The sequence below is a fragment of the Ranitomeya imitator genome, chromosome 6 (genome assembly GCF_032444005.1).
Source record: "Ranitomeya imitator isolate aRanImi1 chromosome 6, aRanImi1.pri, whole genome shotgun sequence".
Lineage (NCBI taxonomy): Eukaryota > Metazoa > Chordata > Amphibia > Anura > Dendrobatidae > Ranitomeya > Ranitomeya imitator.
This window is the reverse complement of record NC_091287.1, coordinates 178,739,574-178,761,243: the sequence shown is the minus strand read 5'-3', so window position 1 is coordinate 178,761,243 and position 21,670 is coordinate 178,739,574. Positions and strand designations below refer to the sequence as shown.

The window sequence follows — 21,670 nt, the reverse complement described above, 5'->3', positions numbered from 1 at the left end:
AAATTACTGTGCCAAGGAAAGCGAGCAGTTGGGGGGAAGAAGCGCTATAAAGACTGCCTTAAAGGGAACCTGTCACCCCCAAAATCGAAGGTGAGCTAAGCCCACCGACATCAGGGGCTTATCTACAGCATTCTGGAATGCTGTAGGTAAACCCCCAATGTATCCTGAAAGATGAGAAAAAGAGGTTAGATTATACTCACCCAGGGGCGGTCCAGCGACGGTCCGGGTTCGATGGGTGTTGCGGTCCGGTTCAAGGCCTCCCATCTTCTTACAATGACGTCCTCTTCTTGCATTCATGCTGCGGCTCCGGCGCAGGCGTACGTCATCTGCCCTGTTGAGGGCAGAGCAAAGTACTGCAGTGCGCAGGGCCTCTGGGGAACTGGCAGGCCCATCCATAGCATCAACGTCTTTACCATGCAGAAATTGCTGACACTGCATACAGTCTCACAATGGGTCTGAGAATATCATCCCGGTACTTAATGGCAGTCACAGTACCTCTGGCTAGCACATATAGGGTTGTGCGGCCTTCCAAGGAAAGGTCTCCCCCACACCATTACTGACACTGCCAAACTGGTCATGCTGGAGGATATTGCAGGCAGCAGGACATTCTTCACGGCGTCACGTCTGTCACATATGCTCAGTGTAAATGTGCTCTCATCCATGAAGAGCACAGGGCGCCAGTGTCAAGTCTGCCTATCTTGGTATTCTCTGGCAAATGCCAATTGCCCTGAATGGTGTTGGGCTGTAAGCACAACACCCACTTGGGGACATCGGGCCCTCCTACCACCCTAATGGAGTCTGTTTCTGACATAATGTTAGTGGCTTAATGGAGGTCATTTTGCAGGGCTCTGGCACTGCGCCTCCTTTTCCTCCTTGAACAAAGAAGGAGTTAGCGGTCCTGCTGCTGGGTTGTTGCCCTCCTAAAAGCCCTCTCCACACCTCCTGGTATCTGCTCCATGCTCTGGACAGTGTGCTAATAGACATGACTACCCTTCTTGTTACAGATCGCATTGATGTGCCATCCTGGATGAGCTGCACTACCTGAGAAACTTCTGTGGGACACTGCCTCATACTACTGTACCAAAACAGCCAAAAAGGTGAGAACAGAGAAATGGTCTGTGTTCACCCTCTGCAGAACCATTCCTTTATATGGGTTCTCTTGCCAGTTGCATACCATTTACCGGTTTTCTCTTCCATTTGCACATCAGGAGAAATTGATTCACTATCTGTGTTGCTTCATAACTGGACAGGTTGATTTTACAGTAGTGTAATTGACAGATACAATATGTTTGTGTTCCTTTTCTTTTTGAGCAATTAATCATTGAAAGAGTAATTTCACCCCCCCCACCACTTAACATGCAGATTCCTCGGACCACATGTAATTCCAATATCAGGGTTCTTCAGCCTAGTCCTGAATAAAGCAAAAAAGCAGTCTACTCAGTTTACTGGCTATAGGACTGCAGAGTATAGTGCGCAGCTATTTCTGGCAAAACCGTAGATAATGAATGGAGCGGAGGTTGAGGTAAAGGGGACTTCCCATGTCGAGGTCACAGGGCATCCCAACTTCAGTGATTAGCAACTTATCCTATATAACTTTTGGTTATTGAAATATAGGCAATATCCTTTTTTGGGGAAATAACCCACTTTATTCTATTTACCGTATATACTCGAGTATAAGCCGACCCGAGTATAAGCCGACCCCCCTAATTTTGCCACAAAATACTGGGAAAACTTATTGACTCGAGTATAAGCCTAGGGTGGAAAATGCCGCAGCTACCGGTAAATTTCAAAAATAAAAATAGATGCTCCATACCGTTCATTATTGCCCCATAAGATGCTCCATATAAAGCTGTGCCACATATAATTCTCCATATCATTCATTGTTGTCCCATAGATGCTCCATATAAAGCTATGCCACATTTAATGCTCTGCACTGTTCATTATGGCCTCATAGATGCTCCATAGAAAGCTGTGCCCCATACAGAATGCTCTGCACCGTTCATTATGGCTCCATAGAAAGCTGTGCCCCATATAGAATGCTCTGAACCGTTCATTATGGCCCCATATAGAATGCTCTGCACCGTTCATTATGGCCCCATAGATGCTCCACATAAAGCTGTGCCATATATAATGCTCTGAACCGTTCATTATGGCCCCATAGATGCTCCTTATAAAGCTGTGCCATATTGAATGCTCTGCACCGTTGATTATGGCCCCATAGATGCTCCTTATAAAGCTGTGCCCCATATATTGCTCTGCACCGTTGATTATTGCCCCATAGATGCTCCTTATAAAGCTGTGCCATATATAATGCTGCTGCTGCTGCAATATAAAAAAAAAAAAAAAAAAAAAAAAAAAAAATCACACTCACCTCTCTTGCTCAGGACACCGGCGCTTTCAATATTTACCTGCTCCTCGTGCGGCTCCGTCTCCAGCACTGACGCTCAGCAGAGGGCGCGCACTGACTAAGTCACCGCGCCCTCTAACCTGAGCATCACTGCCAGAGGACGCTGGAGACGGAGCCGCACTGGAGTGAGGAGCATGTAAATATCGCGCAGCGCTGCGCTCCCCTTATACTTACCTGCTCCCGGCGCGGTCCCTGTAGTCCCGGCTTCTCCCGGCGCTGCATCTTCTTCCTGTATTGAGCGGTCACAGTTACTGCTCATTTACAGCAATGAATATGCGCCTCCACCCCTATGGGAGGTGGAGCCGCATATTCATTCATTTCTGTAATGAGCGGTACCATGTGACCGCTCCATACAGGAAGAATCTGCAGCGCCGGGGAAGCCAGGGACTGCAGGGACCGCGCCGGGAGCAGGTAAGTATAATTACCCAACCCACCGCTCCCCCTCCCCTGCTGATTTCCCGGTATATGACTCGAGTATAAGCCGAGAGGGGGACTTTCAGCCCCAAAAAATGGGCTGAAAATCTCAGCTTATACTCGAGTACATACGGTACTAATTTAGAGCTTTAACTTTCCCAAAACAAATACTAAATCTAAAATGACTGTCTAAAACGACAATCTAAGACTGGCATTTTAATTGCAGCACAAACTGAAATACCAAGCTGTGAAAAAAAACCGTCAAAGATTATACAACATGAAGTTACTGTACCTCCAGTAAGGAGCAACAGAATTCTAGATCATTTAAGCCGTATAGGAGATGTCCTCAGTTCCTCTGGGTTTGCTATTACAGCATTTAAAGCTTATTAATTAGATTTAACCTACTTAAATCCATTTTACCATTGACTTTAAATCTAGAATGAACATTTTTATGTTGTGCAGCACTGATTCTTCGCTTCTACCTAGTGCATATCTGCTTATTCTTCCTGAGAAATAAGAAAGGCTATACAAAAGCACAATACTCTTCTGCAGGTCATACTAATACATTCTGCACTAGAGTTGCATTTTTCAATGTAGTAAGTCTGATGTGTTCATAAAGGCATTCAAAATCATGGGGGAAGGAGCCAAACAAAAAAAATATATATATTGTTGCAATGCATGATGAAAAATATTACTTATTTATATAGGAATGATAAAGCAGTTTTGTAAACTGGCCTCGCCAATCCCTACCTAATCCTAGGTGAGGGTGGTGCTCCACAAGCGTCCAGCTGTTATCATCCACGCAATGACTTTTGTAAATCAGCAACTGGCAGAAGTCCCTGGCTGTCATGTCTCCTAGAATCTCCACCATTTTGCAAGTCGCATCTTCACTAAAGACTTTTACAACCTGTAATGTAAAAAAAGAATACTAATCTTAAATTCTGTCATTGCTTTAAGAATACTTGTCCTTTGCCTCCCATCTCAACATGCAATGACTATTACTGTGGCTGAAACTTCAGAATATAGTGCAGTCAGAGTCCTTTTGTGTGTTTAACAAGAGTTTGTCACACCAATTCTATAATTAATTATACATCTAAGAGTGAAGTCACTGACTAAAATTACATTTTGCTGACATCGGAACAAAAAAATGCAAAGACTTGTCTATTCAATAATAGCTGGTCATATATACGTTTTACATTCTATGTCATGATGTCTATTTAAAATGTAATCTCCATTTGAAAGTGTGGTTTTAAGAGACTTTCAATGCTAAGCATGCAGTTATCTGAAAATTTATGTTTTATAGAAATTACCGTATACAGTTCCCTTTAACACCAATATGAGTGCATGATATGCATGTTTAATTAACCAAACAGAATAACCTTTGAAAAATGTGCTTTAGATGCTTTAAGAGCAGTACTGTACATTTACATATGGCAGTAGGAAAGACAACAGCATTGACATGAAACATGCATGCAATAAACAAAAAAAACATTTTCAAAATACAGAAACATTTACAAGGATGAAATGCTAGATGGTTTGCCAAGATGGGAGCTATACACCATACATACATTCACAAATGTGTACAGGTTAGCATACAAGTGTATAAACCACTAATGACAACCATTAGAAAAGTATTTAAAAATGAAGATTCTTACCTCTACTGCACGTAAAAGGCAGCAGTCAGGAGAACAAGATGGCATGTTTAAGTCTAGATTGCCTCTTGAAATACTTTTATTTTCCTTTCTCCCTTCCAAGCCTCTCTTGCAGACTAAAAGCTGCACACTCGGGGAAGAACACACAGTGTCAACGGATTACTGTACTGTACCTGTCACGTAGCCAGTCTTACATGGCACTGTTCCTGGGGAAAGAGGCAACTCTTCCAGAGCTCCTCTCAAAGGGTTACACAGTCAATCTTTTAGGTAGTGAATCAAACCACATTTTGCAGACCAATGGTAGTTCGCCACCGACTGATGTAATCATTTCCCACACACTCTTGCTGACTTAGTTTTTTTTTTCATACATAAATGAAAAAAAAAATTAAAAATTGTACCAGAGAGAAAATTATCTGTTTTAGGACCACCCACACATGTTAATATCCACCCCCCGGGTTATTAAAAAAAAAAGTTCAAAGTGGAAAAGAAAAGAAGAAGAAAGGAAGGAGAGGAGGAGGGGGTGAACGATCTCTGCCAAAAGCATGCGTGTATTCTGAATCCTGATTGCTGTGCCAAACTCTGCACACAATAGCCTGCCTGGAAGCAGCTGATGTCATCCACATGCAACTTAAGCATCTGAACTTCTGGTCTGCTTGATAACTATTTCCCGTTCTTCACAGTTTACAAGACGACAATTCACAGACTATGGAAATACAAGGATTCACCTTCATAAAATTATGTTAAAAGCATCCGATTCTTAAACAGAGCAGGTATCAGTCTGTATTAGGCTATGTGCACACGTTGCGGATTGGGGAGCAGGATTTTCTGCACAAAATCCGCATCTCCTGGCAGAAAAACCAGGTGCAGATTTGATGTGTTTTTTTATGCAGATTTTGTGCATTTTTGTTGCGGATTTCATGCGTCTTTTACCACTGCAGATTTCTATAATGGAAGGGTGCAGAAACGCTGCAGATCCGCCCAAAAGTAGTGACATGCTACTTCTTTTGATCAGCAGCGTTTTTCATGCGGAATTTTCTGCACCATTAGCACAGCATTTTTTTCCCCTATTGATTTACATTGTACTGTAAATCACTTTGCATATCTGCAGCGTTTCTGCACGGAAAAAAACGCTGCGGAATCCACACTAAATCCACATCGAGTGCACATAGCCTTAAGCAGATTCCTGGAGTGCTGCTCAAAATGGTTTCTCAATTATAAAATGTTTCTAACAGGTGAATTGGCAACACAAAAATTGAAGGTCTGCAACCCTAAAATTGTGATGCTAGCATGGCCAGCAGTTTTTTGTTTTTTTTTTTATATGTACAGCTAGCCACTCCTTACCTTTTATCTGGCCCTGCACTAAAATATCCACGCATTGATCAGCTGAGAGTGCACACACTTTATAGAATATACAAAATAGATACACACTCATCATGTGCGGTGACAATTTTATACACATAGTAGCAAAAGCAACTTACACAAATATATTACACTGTGCGTAGCCCAAGGACCCATCTAGGTGGCATCACCAGCAGGTGTGGCTGTGACTCACCACTCAAGCCCTGCTGCAATGCCTGGGATTGTAAAAAATTGATTTGTCTTAAGGTACCTTCACACATAACGATTTCATTAACGATATCGTTGCAACGTCACGCTTTTTGTGACGTAGCAACAATCCCGCTAACGATCTCGTTATGTGTGACAGCGACCAACGATCAGGAACCCTGCTGGGAGATCGTTGGTCGCTGGGGAATGATCAGGACCTTTTTTTGGTCGCTTATCACCCGCTGTCATCGCTGGATCGGCGTGTGTGACGCCGATCCAGCGGTGTGTTCACTTGTAACCAGGGTAAATATCGGGTTACTAAGCACAGGGCCGCGCTTAGTAACCCGATATTTACCCTGGTTACCATTGTAAAAGATGTCACCACTGTGCTCTGCTTTACGGCCGGCGCTGACAGTCAGTGCGAGAAGCTGACGGCGGGGGACGTGACAGACATCAGAATGTGAGTATGTACTTTTTTTTTTTTTTTTACTTTTACAATGGTAACCAGGATAAATATCGGGTTACTAAGCGCGGCCCTGCACTTCGTAACCCGATGTTTACCCTGGTTACCCGGGTGCTGCAGGGGGACTTCGGCATCGTTGAAGACAGTTTCAACGATGCCAAAGTCTTTCCCCTGATCGTTGGTCACTGGAGAGAGCCGTCTGTGTGACAGCTCCCCAGCGACCACACAACTACTTACCAACGATCACGGCCAGGTCGTACTGCTGGTCGTGATCGTTGGAAAGTAGTTTAGTGTAACGGTACCTTTAGCGTAGATGTCAAGGTCAGTTTCAGCAATAGCATCTAAAGGGTGTTCATTCACACTAGACAATCATCAGCTTGTGCCAGGAGATTTCAGGATGACTAGCTGACCATTGTATGTGAATGGCTGAGTAGATTATAGAGGCTTGCTTTGTCCCCCTATCAACAATGCGCTAAATGCAGAGTGACAATGGGTTGCAACTGTAAAGAAAAAAAAACAAAGAAAGCAGGGCCTAAAAAGGGTTATTAATTTTATATGCACAAGTAGTATTGTAATGAGTCGTGTTAGTCTTTCAGTTATATATTAGTTCTCAGAATAGCAACATGGTGCAGAATTTATCAGTTCTCAAACACAGATGCTGAAACCCAGACACCTATATAGCCAAGGGTGCGCGTCTGCTTCCATTTAAATCAGTTATACAACGGATCCCATTTTAAGAACAGTAATGGGAATCGCCTCCAAATGGAGCAGACAACATGAAATCATTCCAAAGGATTTATGAAAATGTATGACTTCTCAATAATTTCTCAGTACTTTCCATTTACACGATTTCAAGCTATTTTCTCTCTACACGTTTGTTTCTATCTTGCCATAACTTTTTCCAAATTGGCATAGCCACATGAGGGCTTATTTTTAGCAGTACAAGTTGTCGTTTTGAATGTCAATATACAGTAATATTAGCAATGTGTATTGAAATGTGTGAAGAGGTAGAAGGTTTGTGGATGTAATCCGCGCTGCCGATTAAAATGCAGGACCAAGGATATCCAAATGAAGGAACCACTTTCCTTCATTTGGATATCTTTGGTCCTGCATTTTAAATCGACAGAGCGGATTACATCCACAAATCTTCTACCTCTTCATATCTGATGAAGACCCGTGTATCTGCTGCAGCTGATATTCTCAAAGTGATCTATATGTCATTACATTAGATCTATCAGGTTAGCGCAATTTTAATCGATCGCTTATTTTGTCCATCGGATAAGACCCTATGTGCGCGGATTTCTTTTACAGTTACCTTCTTACTGAAAAATGTGAACACTACTCCAAGTGGGTGAAATCGCGACAACGTAATTCTGTTTTTACGGCATTCATTATGCAATTACAGTCAACTGGCAATGATTGATGTAAGTTTTTCTTACATTGTATTTACAGTATTTTTGGGACCATAAGAAACACCCAATATTTGGGGGTGGAAAATGGCAAAAAATATAATTTTTTTTATAAGACAGGGGGTTTGTCTTATTGCCCGAATTTAAGGAATCTTGCCTTACCTGAGGGCCGGTGGTGGTAGAGCGGAGTCACAGGAGGCATGGTCCCTTCCTCAGGAAGACGGCGGTGGCCGAAGTGGGGCAATGCTGCAGTCCCGGGGTACCCCACTGATGTGATGCTGCAGGTCCAGTGTCGGCGGTGAGGCAGAGTAGAGTATTGCATGGAGCAGGGTCCCTTCCTCAGGATGCCAGTGGCAGAAGTGTGGCAATGCTGTGGCCCGGTGTCTAGAGCCGAGTGCATCATTGGTTTCTCGGCAGCCATTTTCCTGAGGCCGTGCAGGCACAGATTGAGATGTCGGCGGCCCTAGGATTCAGGAAAATGGCCGCCGAGATCTCAATCTGCACACATGTGGCCTCCGGCTGCCATTTTCCTGAATCCAAGGGCTACAGAGATCTCAAGCCCACTGCCTCAGGAAAATGGAGCACGAGAGGTGAGCTGAGATCTCAGTCCGCATACGTGCCACCTCCGGCGGCCCACAGCTTCAGAAAGTTAGCTGTAGGGAAACCAATGATGCACTCTGCACTGCTCACCGCTGACAGAGCTTCAGCATCGCCACACTTTTACCGCCGCCGGTTCCCTGAGGAAGGGACACTGCTACACCACTGCTGCACCACTGCTGCAACCCCCGGTAAGCCTGTGTTCAGACTAAGATGCATCCCCCATTTTCCTCCCAAATCTTTTGGGAAAAAGTGCATCTTATAGGCCGAAAAATACAGTAACCCCTTCCCCTTAAAGCCAGTTTTAGGATATTTTCATGTGACAGTGTGCTTCTTGATGGTAAAATTTGTTGTTTGGAATGATGCATTTATTTGTGAAAATATGGGAAATTTGGCAAAAATGTGGAAAATTTTGCAGTTTTCAAACTTACATTTTTGTGCCCTTAACCGAGAGAGTTATGTAACAAAACAGTTAACATCTCCCACATGTCTACATTACATCAGCACAATTTTTGAGAATTCTTTTGTTAGGCAGTTAGAAGGGTTAAAAAGGGAACCCGTCACCCCCAAAATCGATGATGAGGTAAGCCATCATCAGGGGCTTATCTACAGCATTCTGTAATGCTGTAGATAAGCCCCCGATGTTACCTGAAAGAGGAGAAAAAGAGGTCATATTATACTCCCCAGGGGCGGTCCGGTCCGATGGGCGCCTCAGGTCCGCTCTGGTGCCTCCGGCGCAGGCATACTTTGTATGCCCTGTTGAAGACAGAGCAAAGTACTGCAGTGCGCAGAGCAAAGTACTGCAGTGCGCAGGCGCCGGGCCTCTGACCTTTCCGGCACCTGCGCACTGCAGTCATGGAATGAAGATAGGAGGCCCAGGACTGGACCTGCGACGCCCATCGCACCAGGACCGCCCCTGGGTGAGTATAATCTAATGTCTTTTTCTCCTCTTTCAGGTAACATCGGGGGCTTATCTACAGCATTACAGAATGCTGTAGATAAGCCCCTGATGACGGTGAGCTTACCTCATCATCGATTTTGGGGATGACAGACCCCCTTTAAAAGTTGACCAGCAGCGGATGTTGCAGAGTGAAAATTGCAAACTGACTTTGCAGTCACCAGTTCTTGCTTCTGAAGACATGCTTCTGTAAATTGGGTAGGCTGTCATCGCTACAAAAAAAGCCAAACATGTGGACGCTAAAGGTTATTTAGGCACATTGGCTCAGAAAGGAGGTGATTTGGGAGCACAGCATTCGCTGTGTTTCTTTTGGGTTGCGAGGAGCTATAGTGCTTTTCCAGAGTTTTCGTACTACCAGTAATGTTAACAGATGACTGAGCCAAGCAGGTACTTTTTTGGTGGATTGAGTTGAAGCTTTAGTTGGGAACAATTTACATAACATTTGGGATCATATTTATCTGGTGCTCTACACCGAGCACTTACATTGGCGATTACATCTAAATCTCTGAGTAACTTGATTCAGATGAAGCACATTCACTATAATGTTAGGTCCTTTTCAAAAGGTCCACAAAACTGGGCGGACTACACTTTTATGCATACCTAAATAGATGGACACCGCCGGATCATAGGCAGCCAGACTGTGTACACAGTGCCTCATTATAGGGAATCTTCCGCTGGGGGTTCCGTCTGAAGCAAGCATTTCAAAGATTTACATGGAAAACCTAGTGTAAGCGCTCAGAGAAGAGGGCAGGAAAAATGTCTGCCGAGCCTTACTACAATCTTTGAGAGGCAAAATTAACAATCAACAGCATGTCAAGAATTGTTTTTCTTTTTAGCCCATTTCTCATATGGTTTAAGTGATTAGACTACTTTATTCTTTGAATCAGTGCGACTACAGCGACACCAGATTTGTATAGTTATTTTGCGTTTGGTTCCGCTTGTGGTAAAATTGATAAGGCAGCTTTAGGCTATGTTTCCAGGGTCAGTATACGCTGCGGATTTGACACTGCATACAGCTGCAGTGTCAAACTCGCAGCGTCCAGGTGTTACAGCATAGTGGATGGGATTTCATGAAATCCCATCTCCACTATGCATTTAAAAGACGCTGGCGAAAGGCCTGCGTAAACGCAAATGCGGCAAGCGTCTTTCCAGACCGCAGCATGTCTACTTATGGTGCGGAAATGCTCAGTCCACGCAGCGTAAATTTCCCAGACTAAGTAAAACCACATCTAATTATTAGTCTTAGTCTCATGTGTAAAAACTGCAGGAACGCAGCTTACTATGCATGTGTACTAATTTAAATAAGGTCTTACCTTGTGACTGCCGGAAGTTCGAAGCTACTGCAGTTCTCGCGATGACTGAGCTGACTGCGAGAACCAACGTTATTTAGGGTTATTTTCGGTCACTAGGCAAGTTCTCACCGTCAGCTGATCGAGAGAATTACAGTGCAGGTGACTGCCGGAGACGGAGCCATCTCCGGTGGTCATCTATAAGCTCTGCAACATCTGGATGTCAGGCATCCAGATGTAGCAGAACTGGAGCTCGTCGTGGGACACTCGTCATTTAGGACTACGTCGGAACAGGGAGTATTTGCGTTGGTTTCTTATTTTATTTTTATTAATTACAGGAGATAGAAGGCGTCACATGGATTAGCTGAACAATAAAATGGGAAAACTGTTCTGTGTTTTATTTCATTAAAACTTTATTCTGGCTGTGTCTTTATTTAACCTATAAGAACTATAGAATTAGTAATGGATAGGCATTCTATTGACACCTCTCCATTAATAAGCTGGGCTTGATGTCACCGAACACTACACAGGTGACATCAACCGCACAACTATTACCCCACTTGCCACTACAGGGCAAGTGGGAAGAGATAGGCTAAGTGCTGGAATTGGCACATCTTAGAGATGTGCCATTTCTGGGGTGGCTGAGAGCTGGTGTTTGTAGCCGGGGGCGCGCAGTATCCATCCCCCCTTCCTAGGCTATTAATATCAGTCCGCAGCTGTCTGCATAGCCTTTTCTGGTTATTAATTTTGGTCATTTTCTGGTCATTTTTTTGGGTCCCCCGATTTTAATAGCCAGTAAAGGCTAAGTATACAGCTGTGAGCTGATATTAATAGCTTGGGTATTACCCCCTTCCCAGGCTATAAACATCTGCCCAAAAGAAGAAAAATGTCCATCTCCACCGAATCCGTGAAGTTAAAATTTCTTTATTCACAAATTTGTAACATAGAGGGTACAAACTTCAGCACAAACCATGTGGGTGTGAAACTCAATTTTTGTACCCTCTATGTTACAAGTTTGTGAATAAATAAATTTCATCTTCATGGATTAGGTGGAGCTGGACATTTTTCTTCTTTTGGACTTTACACGTTTGGACTCAGCGAGTCCGTGTTCCCAAAGTTCTAATGCATTACAGGTTAGCTGGCTTATTTCTCCTCTTCTATAAACATCTGCCCCCAGTCGCTGGCTTTCCCTGTCTGGTTTGGAAAATTGCACGGGAGTTCAAGCTATTTTTATTTTTTTCTCAGTCGCCCATGACAGCACTACCAGAGAGGGAATCCGCCCTTCAGGGACAGGAAACCTACAGGATAAAAAGGGCGGTACCTCTCTCCTGTGTCAGTTTTGTTTCCTGTCCCTGACAGGGAACCTTCAGGATCGGTACCTTGAATCGGGAGCCGGCCAGTGGATATATGACGGCGGGGAGGCCCCTGTCACCGCTAGTGCGGTGTCCGACGCCGTCGCTGCTGGGTCCGATGGGGCTGCAGAGCACGCGCAGGGAAGCGTGGCTGCCTCCCCGGAGTGGGGTAGGGGCCGTTGGGACCCGGCGTGCGCCATGTAGAGGCGCTTCCTGCCCGGAGCGGCGGCCTGGTGTGTGTGAGAGCACCAAGATGGCCGCCGCACCGGACATAGATACGGCTACTTCCGGGTCCCGAGCAGAGCGCGCATGCGCTTCCCTGGGTCGCAGCCTGGAGGAGGGGGTGAATCGGCGCAATAATTTAAAAAGGCACAGCTGCGGGAGCGCCCTTTGCTGCATGCAGTCCCAACATGGTGGACAGCGACCAGCAGCTCCAGCCGGTGCAGCCATTACAGCCGCAACAGCAGCACCATTACCAACGCAAGCCAAATGAACCAAAGAGAAGGACCTCTGCAGGCACCAGAAGTACATGCTCCAGGAGCCATTCCACGCCGCAGAGTAAAGCCTCTAGCCAGCCGACACCATCTACTTCGGGTCTCATACAAGATCCCATACCTCCTCCAGAACCGGTACCTGTAGCTGCGCAAGATGGGTGAGTGATCTTCGTGAAAGTTCACCGAATAATTGGGGTCCCCTTTTCCGTTTATTTTTAGGCAAGGAAAAAAACGGAGAAAACTAAACATAGGAACTGCCCCTTATGTGGAGAACCCCTGTCACAGAACTGGGATAAGAAATTATGCGGTTCCTGTATAGGACAAGTCCTTTGTGAAGAAACCCCTAGTTTTGCCTCTGAATTACGATCAGTAATAAGATCAGAGGTAGAAACAGCGTTCAAGTCCCTTAAAGGGGAGGGGGTTAAGGATAAAACACCTATGCCCTATTCTCACTCCGATTCTTCTAGTTCTGATGAGGGTGTGTCAAACAAACGGGGTTCCTCTTCTTCCTCGGATTCTGAGAGTGGAGGCCGCCACTGCTTCCCCTTAAACGAAGTAGATGCCCTTGTGAAAGCTGTAAGATCTACAATGGGAGTCCTAGATCCACGTCCTGATAAAACAGTACAGGACATTATGTTTGGAGGTCTGGGCCAGAAAAAAACGTAGAGTCTTTCCACTTAACGAGAACGTGCAGGCCTTAATCAAAAAGGAGTAGGAGAAACCAGAAAGAAAAAATTCATCTGTGCCCTCCCTAAAAAGGAAATATCCTTTCACGGAGGAGGCTTCTACGTCATGGGACAAGGCCCCTAAACTTGACGTTGCAGTAGCTAAAGCGTCAAGGAAGTTTGCATTGCCCTTTGAGGACATGGGAATGCTGAAAGATCCCCTCGATAAAAGGGCCGATACCTTCCTTAAAGGGGCCTGGGAGTCGGCGGGGGGATGTTTAAGACCCGCAATAGCAGCCGCATGTACTTCCAGATCTTTAATGATTTGGATAGATGATTTAGAGAAACAATTAAGAGATGGGGTATCCAGACAAAAAGTAATTGAATCAACTCCCAGGATTAGGGGAGCGGCAGCGTTTTTGGCTGACTCATCAGCCGACTATCAAGCTCACTTCAAAATCAGCAGCCTTATCTAATGCAGCTCGTAGGACGCTGTGGCTTAAAAATTGGCCGGGCGACCTACAGACAAAACAAAAACTCTGTTCAATCCCATGTGAGGGGAAATTTTTGTTTGGGGAGACCCTAGATGACATTTTACAAAAAGCTGGAGATAAGAAGGGGTTCCCTAACCTGACCACACCATTTGTTAAGCGGCCCTTTCGGAATAGGAAGTATTTCCGGAGGCGTCCCCCAAGAGAACAGAACAGATGGGACGATGGGAGAAATAGAGATGGGGAATTGCCAGAGAGGAAGCCCCTAAGAAATAAAAAGATCCCTAAGTGACACCTCCCCCAGGGTGGGAGGGAGACTGTCTCAATTCCTTCCGGCCTGGGAAAAAATCTCATCCAGTACTTGGATTTTAAACCTAATAAAGATGGGATTTCAGATAAACTTTACCGCCCTTCCTCCCCAAAACTATGTGGTCACTCCACTAAGACCCTCACCTCGGCAACAACAAGCCCTGGAACAAGAAATCTCAAAACTCATAGTCAAAGACATGATTCGAGAAGTTCCCCTACTGGAAAGAGGGAAAGGTTTCTTTTTCTATTCGCCACGACAGCACCCACGAGAGAGGGGATCCGCCCCTAGGAACAGGAAACCTACAGAGAGATAAAAGGGGCGGCCCCCTCTCGCTCCTCAGTTGGTTTCCTGTTCCTAGAAGGGAACCCACAGAGAAGACTCTCTGGATGTCAGAAGAGGAGAAGTCCGCCTGAATGCCGCCTGTCCGTCTCTGCTGAGAGACAGGGGCTCCAGGACGGATGGACAGAGTCGGGGGTTCCTGTTGGTTCCCCCCTCATCTGCTGCAGCGTGGAGCAACAGTGTTCCTGCTGGGACATTGTTGGAGTTTTTGTGACCAAGGAGGTACCTTAGGCTGAGGCAGCAGTCGGCGCTCCGGGTCCTGAATGGCGGTGGAGACGACCGGTAAACGGCGGGGACGCCGGCGCAGGTACAGTACAGCGGCGCTTCCTGGTTCCTAAAGGCACGGGTCACTTCCGGGGGTGGCGGCTGGCGAGCTGCGGGGACGCCGGCGCATGCGCACTGCGGCGGCGCTCCCTCGGCTCCGAGGTCGCGCTTTCACTTCCGGGGTCGCCGCCATGTTGAAGCTTGTGAGACGATCCTCCCCCCTGGGCTACACTACGGGACAAAAAAAAAAAAAAAGGGGGGGGAGGTGTGTGAGACTAGCGCTATAAATTACAGTTCAGCTGTGTAGGAGGTGCGTCTGAAAGGGAGACAACATGTCGTCTCATGAGGAGATTTCTGAACGCCCTATGGAGGAGTTAATTGTACCCAGTGAGAATGGCAGGAAGAGAAGCGGTGCAAAAGTGAGCGACTCCACTGACAAGTCAGGGAGGAGGTCGTCCCGTGGCACACCCCAGGCTGAACAAAAGAGCCGAGACCCGGTATATACAGATACTTCGGGGTGAGTGTTTACTTAGCTTCATGAAAGCTTATGTCGGTGTCCTCTCCTTATATGTTTGTAGGGGAAGAGGACTGGGAAGACCAAGCACGTGCAGTGTGCAATATGTACTGAGCCCTTGCCTGATGCTTATAGCAAAAAATTGTGCCAAGCCTGTATAAATAACACCCTGCGGCAGGAAGAGTCCGTTAAGATGGATGAGATACGTCTTATGATTCGAGAGGAGCTTCAGAGTTTGCGAGGCGGTCCGTCTGTTAATGTGGAGAGGAGAGTTAGAGCATCCTCGCCTAAAGCTGACACGTCGGCAGAGAGTGGGGAGGTCGAGTCAGATGTCTCTCAGTTATCAGGTTCATCAGATGAAGAGGACTATGTCTGCTTTCCCACTGATGGCATAAATAACTTCGTTAAATCCGTAAGGAGTACTATGGGGGTTTCTGAATTAAAAGAGCCTCAAACTCAGCAAGAAGTAATGTTCGCGGGTCTGTCTCAGCGAAAGGGCCATGTGTTTCCAGTAAACCAGGCTATAAAGGACCTGGTCAAGAAAGAATGGAGTAAGGGTCAAAAGGGGTTTGTGCCAGTGTCCTGTAAGAGACGCTACCCCTTTGATGATGAGGACTTGGCCACCTGGGCTAAGGTACCGAAGGTTGATGCGGCTGTAGCATCTACCGCTCGCCGTTCCGCTTTACCAGTAGAGGATGCGGGTTCTTTGTCCGACCCGATGGACAGGAAAGCTGATGCACTTCTCAAAAAATCATGGGAAGCCTGTGTGACTGCATTTAAACCTGCAATCTCCGCTACTTGTACTAGTAGATCCATGTTGGTCTGGCTGGAGCAACTGGATCAGAACATCAGAAGTGGCGTGTCCAGAGAGAAGTTGCGAGCCTCCATTCCATTGATCAAGGGGGCTGCGGCATTCATATCTGATGCCTCAATAGACTCTCTCCGTCTGGCAGCGAGATCAGCTAATCTCTCGAATACGGCCCGTCGAGCATTGTGGCTAAAAAACTGGAAGGGAGACACCCAATCCAGAGCTAAGTTGTGCGCCATTCCCTGCCAGGGTGAGTACCTCTTTGGAGCTGTACTGGATGACATTCTTACTAAGGCGGGCGAAAGGAAGAAGGGGTTTCCTAATCCCTTTATTCCTTCCTACAGAAGGGCGTTCAGGAAGCCACCATTTGGAAGGAAAGGAGGCTTTAAAGACCGCTGGAGTAACAGGGAGTTCAGGCAGAAGGGCAATTTGTTCAACAAGCGCCCCTTCAAACCAGCGGATAAGTTCCGTGAACCCTATTCCACCGGTGGGCGGTAGATTGCTGCAATTTGTTGGACAATGGAAGGAGATAACGGCCAATACATGGGCCTTAAATTTAATTTCGTCAGGTCTCACCTTAGACCTCATCCGGATACCTCCGGATTCTTTTCTTCTTACATCCCTAAAATCCAGGCTGCAGCAAGAAGCACTGGAAACTGAAATCAAATCTCTTTTGTCCAAACAAGTATTAATAAAAGTTCCACCATCTGAAATAGGAAAGGGCTTTTACTCTCCCTTATTTCTGATAACTAAGCCTAGTCCTTTAGGACTATATTTAATTTGAGAAAATTGAACACCTTCATAAGACCTAAAGCCTTTAAAATGGAGTCCATTCGGTCAGCCATTAAAAATTTATTTCCTAACTGTTACATGGTGGTACTGGATCTTAAGGATGCTTACTACCATCTGCCTATACACCGGTTGCACCAGCAGTTTCTTAGAGTGGCAGTTGTAATAGATGGTCAGGTTTGTCATCTGCAGTATAGGGCAATGCCCTTTGGCTTATCTATGGCTCCGAGGGTGTTCACGAAATTGTTGTTGGAAGTAATGTCTTTTTTGCGGTTAAAGGACACACTAGTCATCCCGTATCTAGATGATCTATTAATAGTGGGAAAGGACTCCCTACAGTGTGAGCAGAGATTGGAAGAGGTAGTTTTTTCATTACAATCTCTTGGTTGGATTATTAATTGGGAGAAATCCAGACTCCGGCCAGTTACATGTCAGAAATTCCTTGGCCTCCTTTTAGATTCAGTTGAACAAATATGTTGCCTGCCAGATAGCAAAAAGACCTCCATAATTGATAAAGTAAACTTAGCAATCAATAGGCGTGGTATGACTTTGAGAAGTGCCATGTCGTTGCTGGGGTCTTTAACTTCTTGTATTCCTGCAGTTGAGTGGGCACAGTTTCATACGAGGCAGCTGCAGAGATTTATATTACAGAAAAATATTGAAAATCAGGGATGTCTAGATCAGATTGTTTTTCTTCCATCAGAAGTAGTACACTCCCTCACCTGGTGGTTAGATTGGGGAAATCTGTCAAGAGGAGTCCTGTGGGTAATCACTCCTTCAAATATAGTTACCACAGATGCTAGTCCTGATGGTTGGTGAGCACATTTTCGGGATCAGATTGTCCAGGGTCTCTGGTCCAGATCGGAGGATAGTAATTCTTCTAATGTAAAAGAGTTGAGGGCTGTATATTATTCCCTGCTCCACTTTCTTCCTCAGCTGCGAGGCTCTCACACAAGGGTCCTCTCCGACAACACCTCTGCGGTGGCCTATCTAAACCGTCAAGGAGGTACAAGGTCAGACACTCTTATGGGAGGTGGCGTCAGACATCATAAGGCTAGCCGAAGGTCATCTGTTATCCTTGTCAGCGGTACACATAAGAGGGGTAGACAACTTTCAGGCCGATTTTCTCAGTCGTCATACTCTTCATCAGGGGGAATGGATGCTCAACAGGAAGATTTTCAGAATGATAACTCGATGGGGCATGCCTCAAATAGACTTGTTCTCAACAAGATCCAATCGACAGGTCAGGATGTTTGCCTCCCTGTGCAGGCTGGACAATCCAGATATATTGGATGCCCTTCAGGTACCATGGACATTCGACCTGGCATACGCATTTCCCCCATGGAATCTATTGCCCACGGTGATAAGGAAGATAAGAGAGGAAGGGGCAAGAGTTCTGCTAATAGCCCCCTTTTGGCCCAAGAGGCCATGGTTTTCATGGCTCAGAGCCATGTCGGTGACAGATCCGTGGATTCTGCCTCTGGCCGACAACATGCTGTCTCAAGGTCCGTTTTTCCATTCTCAGGTGAAGGGCATGAACTTAACTGCCTGGAATTTGAGAGGCAATTACTAAGCAGGAGAGGGTTTTCTAGTGGTTTAATAGATACCCTTATGAAAAGTAGAAAGCCTTCTACCACAAAAATTTATGTTAGAGTCTGGAAAAAATTTCTTCAGTTTCACACTACACAAATTTCTTCAGAGGTGCCTATATTTTCAATACTAGAGTTTTTACAAAAAGGACTAGAATTGGGACTTTCAGTTAATACTTTGAAAGTTCAGGTTTCAGCGTTAGGAGCTCTCTTCAGTTATGATATCGCAGGTGATAGATGGATATCCCGTTTTATATCCGCATGTGAACGGTCAAAGCCAATAAATATTCCACAGGTGCCCCAGTGGGATCTAGCTTTGGTCTTGGATGCATTGACACAAAGCCCATTTGAGCCTATTCATGCAGCCTCATTAAAGAACATTTCATTAAAAGCAATATTGTTGGTAGCTTTGGTGTCAGCTAGAAGAGTGAGTGATCTGCAGGCGTTGTCAATCGATCCTCCATACTTATCTATAACACCTGATAGAATAGTTTTGAAAACAGACCCATGTTACCTACCTAAGGTGGCCTCTAGTTTTCATAGATCCCAAGAGATCCTATTACCTACCTTTTATAAAGACCACTCATCTCCAGAGGAAGTAAGACTTCATACCCTAGATGTTAAGAGGACTATTCTAGCCTATTTAGAGAGAACTAGGGACTGGAGGAAGAGTAGGGCCCTGTTTGTGTCTTTTCAGGGTAAAACCAAAGGATCCAGAGTCACGAAGGGGACGTTGTCTCGTTGGATCAGAGAAGCCATAACCTTGGCTTACAGAGCCAAAGGAAGAGATCCTCCGATGCATGTGGGGGCTCATTCCACAAGGGCCGTATCAACTTCCTGGGCGGAAAGGGCGAACGTGCCAATAGAGCTTATATGTAAGGCCGCAACTTGGGCTTCACCGGGCACCTTCTATAGGCACTATAGATTAGACCTATCCGCGGCTTCTGATCTTACCTTTGGGGTTTCGGTTCTTGACTCTGTTAACCCACCCAATTTATAGTCTCTGAAATTCTCTCGTGGGTGCTGTCGTGGCGAATAGAAAATACCGGATTACGTACCGGTAATGCTCTTTTATAGAGCCCACGACAGCACCCATTCACATCCCTCCCTTTTCTTGTATAGTTGCACGTGGTGCTTTTTTGGTGAGGTGTAAATATTAGAAAGATGTAGTATAAGGTTGTAAATATGTATATATGTATATATACCTGAACCTGTTAACTAAAACCTGGCGGCGGTTCCTCCTATTCTCTGTAAAACAACTGAGGAGCGAGGGGGGGCCGCCCCTTTTATCTCTCTGTAGGTTTCCTGTTCCTAGGGGCGGATCCCCTCTCTCGTGGGTGCTGTCGTGGGCTCTATAAAAGCATTACCGGTACGTAATCCGGTATTTCCCCACTATTTCTGGTACCAAAGCCGGACGGTTCTTTCCGCACAATAATAAATCTACGGAAATTAAACAGATATGTAAAGAATCAGACTTTCAAAATGGAGTCAATAAAATCAACAATAAAAAACCTGTTTCCGAACTGTTTCATGGTAGTGTTGGATCTCAGCGACGCGTACTATCACGTCCCCATCCACCAAAACTCACAAAAATTCTTCAGACTAGCAGTAGTCATGGAGGGGAAAATAATGGAATACAAGTACAAGGCCCTCCCTTTTGGCATTTCCATAGCGCCCCGTATATTCACCAAATTGGTAGCGGAAATGATGGCCCACATAAGGGAAAAAGACATTCTTATAATACCATATCTCGACGACTTCCTAATTGTCAGCAACTCAGCCCAACACTGTCGCCAACAATGCAACAGAGTAATAGAGACTAACGGAATTAGGTTGGCTCATAAATCTCCAAAAATCAAAACTAGAACCGACCAGGGTTCAAGAGTTTTTGGGCCTGACTTTGGACTCGGTTTTACAGGAATGTCGTCTTCCAGACCAGAAGAAACAAAAAATATCAACTATTGTGTCCAGAGCTCGCTCAAATCCTCATATGACCCTGAGGGGGGCAATGTCATTACTGGGGTCCCTTTCTGCTTGTCTCCCAGCAATACAGTGGGCGCAAATCCACACGAGAGACCTCCAGTGGGATATCCTGAGGAGTCAGGTTATACTAAGGGGACACCTAGAGGGTCGCATGACTCTAAGTTCAAACACTATTCGTTCCCTAGCCTGGTGGTTAGATTCCAATAACCTAGCAAAGGGGGTTCCGTGGGTGATAGATATACATCGAATAGTTCCTACGGATGCCAGTCCCACGGGGTGGGGAGCTCACCTGGACAACGGTTTTACTCAGGGGGTCTGGACAGACCGAGAATACGAGGTATCCTCGAATCAAAAAGAACTTTCTGCAGTGAGCCATGCTCTGTCACTTTTTCTTCCCAGCCTGCGGGGGCATCATGTCCGGGTTTTTTCGGACAATCAGGTGGTGGTAGCTTATCTGAACCACCAGGGGGGGACCAGATCCCGAGCCCTAATGAAGACCACTTCCCAAATCTTCACCTTAGCCGAAAATCACTTCCTAATCCCTCTCGGCGCTACATATAAAGGGGATAGAGAACCAAAAAGCAGGCTTCTTAAGCCGTACACAACTAAAACAGGGGGAGTGGGCTCTCAACCAAAGCATCTTCGATCAGATTACCAAAATCTGGGGGGTTCCGGTAATAGACCTCTTTGCCAGCATAGAAAACAGGAAAGTAAAGGAATTTTGCTCCCTAAACCCCAGGGGGAACCCTCGAGCACTAGATGCGTTCACGATTCCCTGGACTCAGGGTCTTGCATATGCCTTTCCCCCTCATATACTTATCCCGGCAGTCCTACGGAAGATCAGACAGGACGGGGCGAGGATCATTCTAATAGCCCCCTTCTGGCCCAAAAGGGCCTGGTTTTCCTGGCTGAGAATCCTATCGGTTACAGACCCTTGGGTTCTCCCGGACCTTCCGGATCTTTTATACCAGGGACCGATGCTTCACCCTACGTCAGCAAATCTCCACTTGACAGCGTGGAACTTGAGAGGTCACTGCTAAGGTCAAAGGGGTTCTCAGATAATTTAGTGTCTACACTACTAAAAAGTAGTAAAACTCTAACAACCAAAATCTATGGTAAAACCTGGAAAAAGTTTGTCCACCTCAGGGGTAAAACTACAAGATGGGGTCCCTGTGGTGAAAATATTAGAGTTTCTACAGAAAGGCTTAGATATGGGCCTTTCGATGAGCACCTTAAAAGTACAGATAGTGGCCTTAGGGGCGTTATACAATGATAACATTGCCACTAACCCATGGGTATCAAGATTCATTAAAGCCGCTGTACGTTCCATAAAAATCA

At 45.7% G+C, this 21,670-nt stretch overlaps 1 protein-coding gene across 1 annotated transcript in view; it reads right to left on the bottom strand.

Annotated features, from left to right (window-relative positions):
• Nucleotides 1-21,670, bottom strand: part of GRB10 (growth factor receptor bound protein 10) — a 424,392-nt gene that overhangs the window by 78,168 nt on the left and 324,554 nt on the right. Inside the window, exon 6 of the mRNA XM_069730339.1 lies at nt 3,572-3,728. Within this exon, the coding sequence (XP_069586440.1) occupies nt 3,572-3,728 (157 nt within the window). The remainder of the gene's footprint in view (nt 1-3,571; nt 3,729-21,670) is intronic.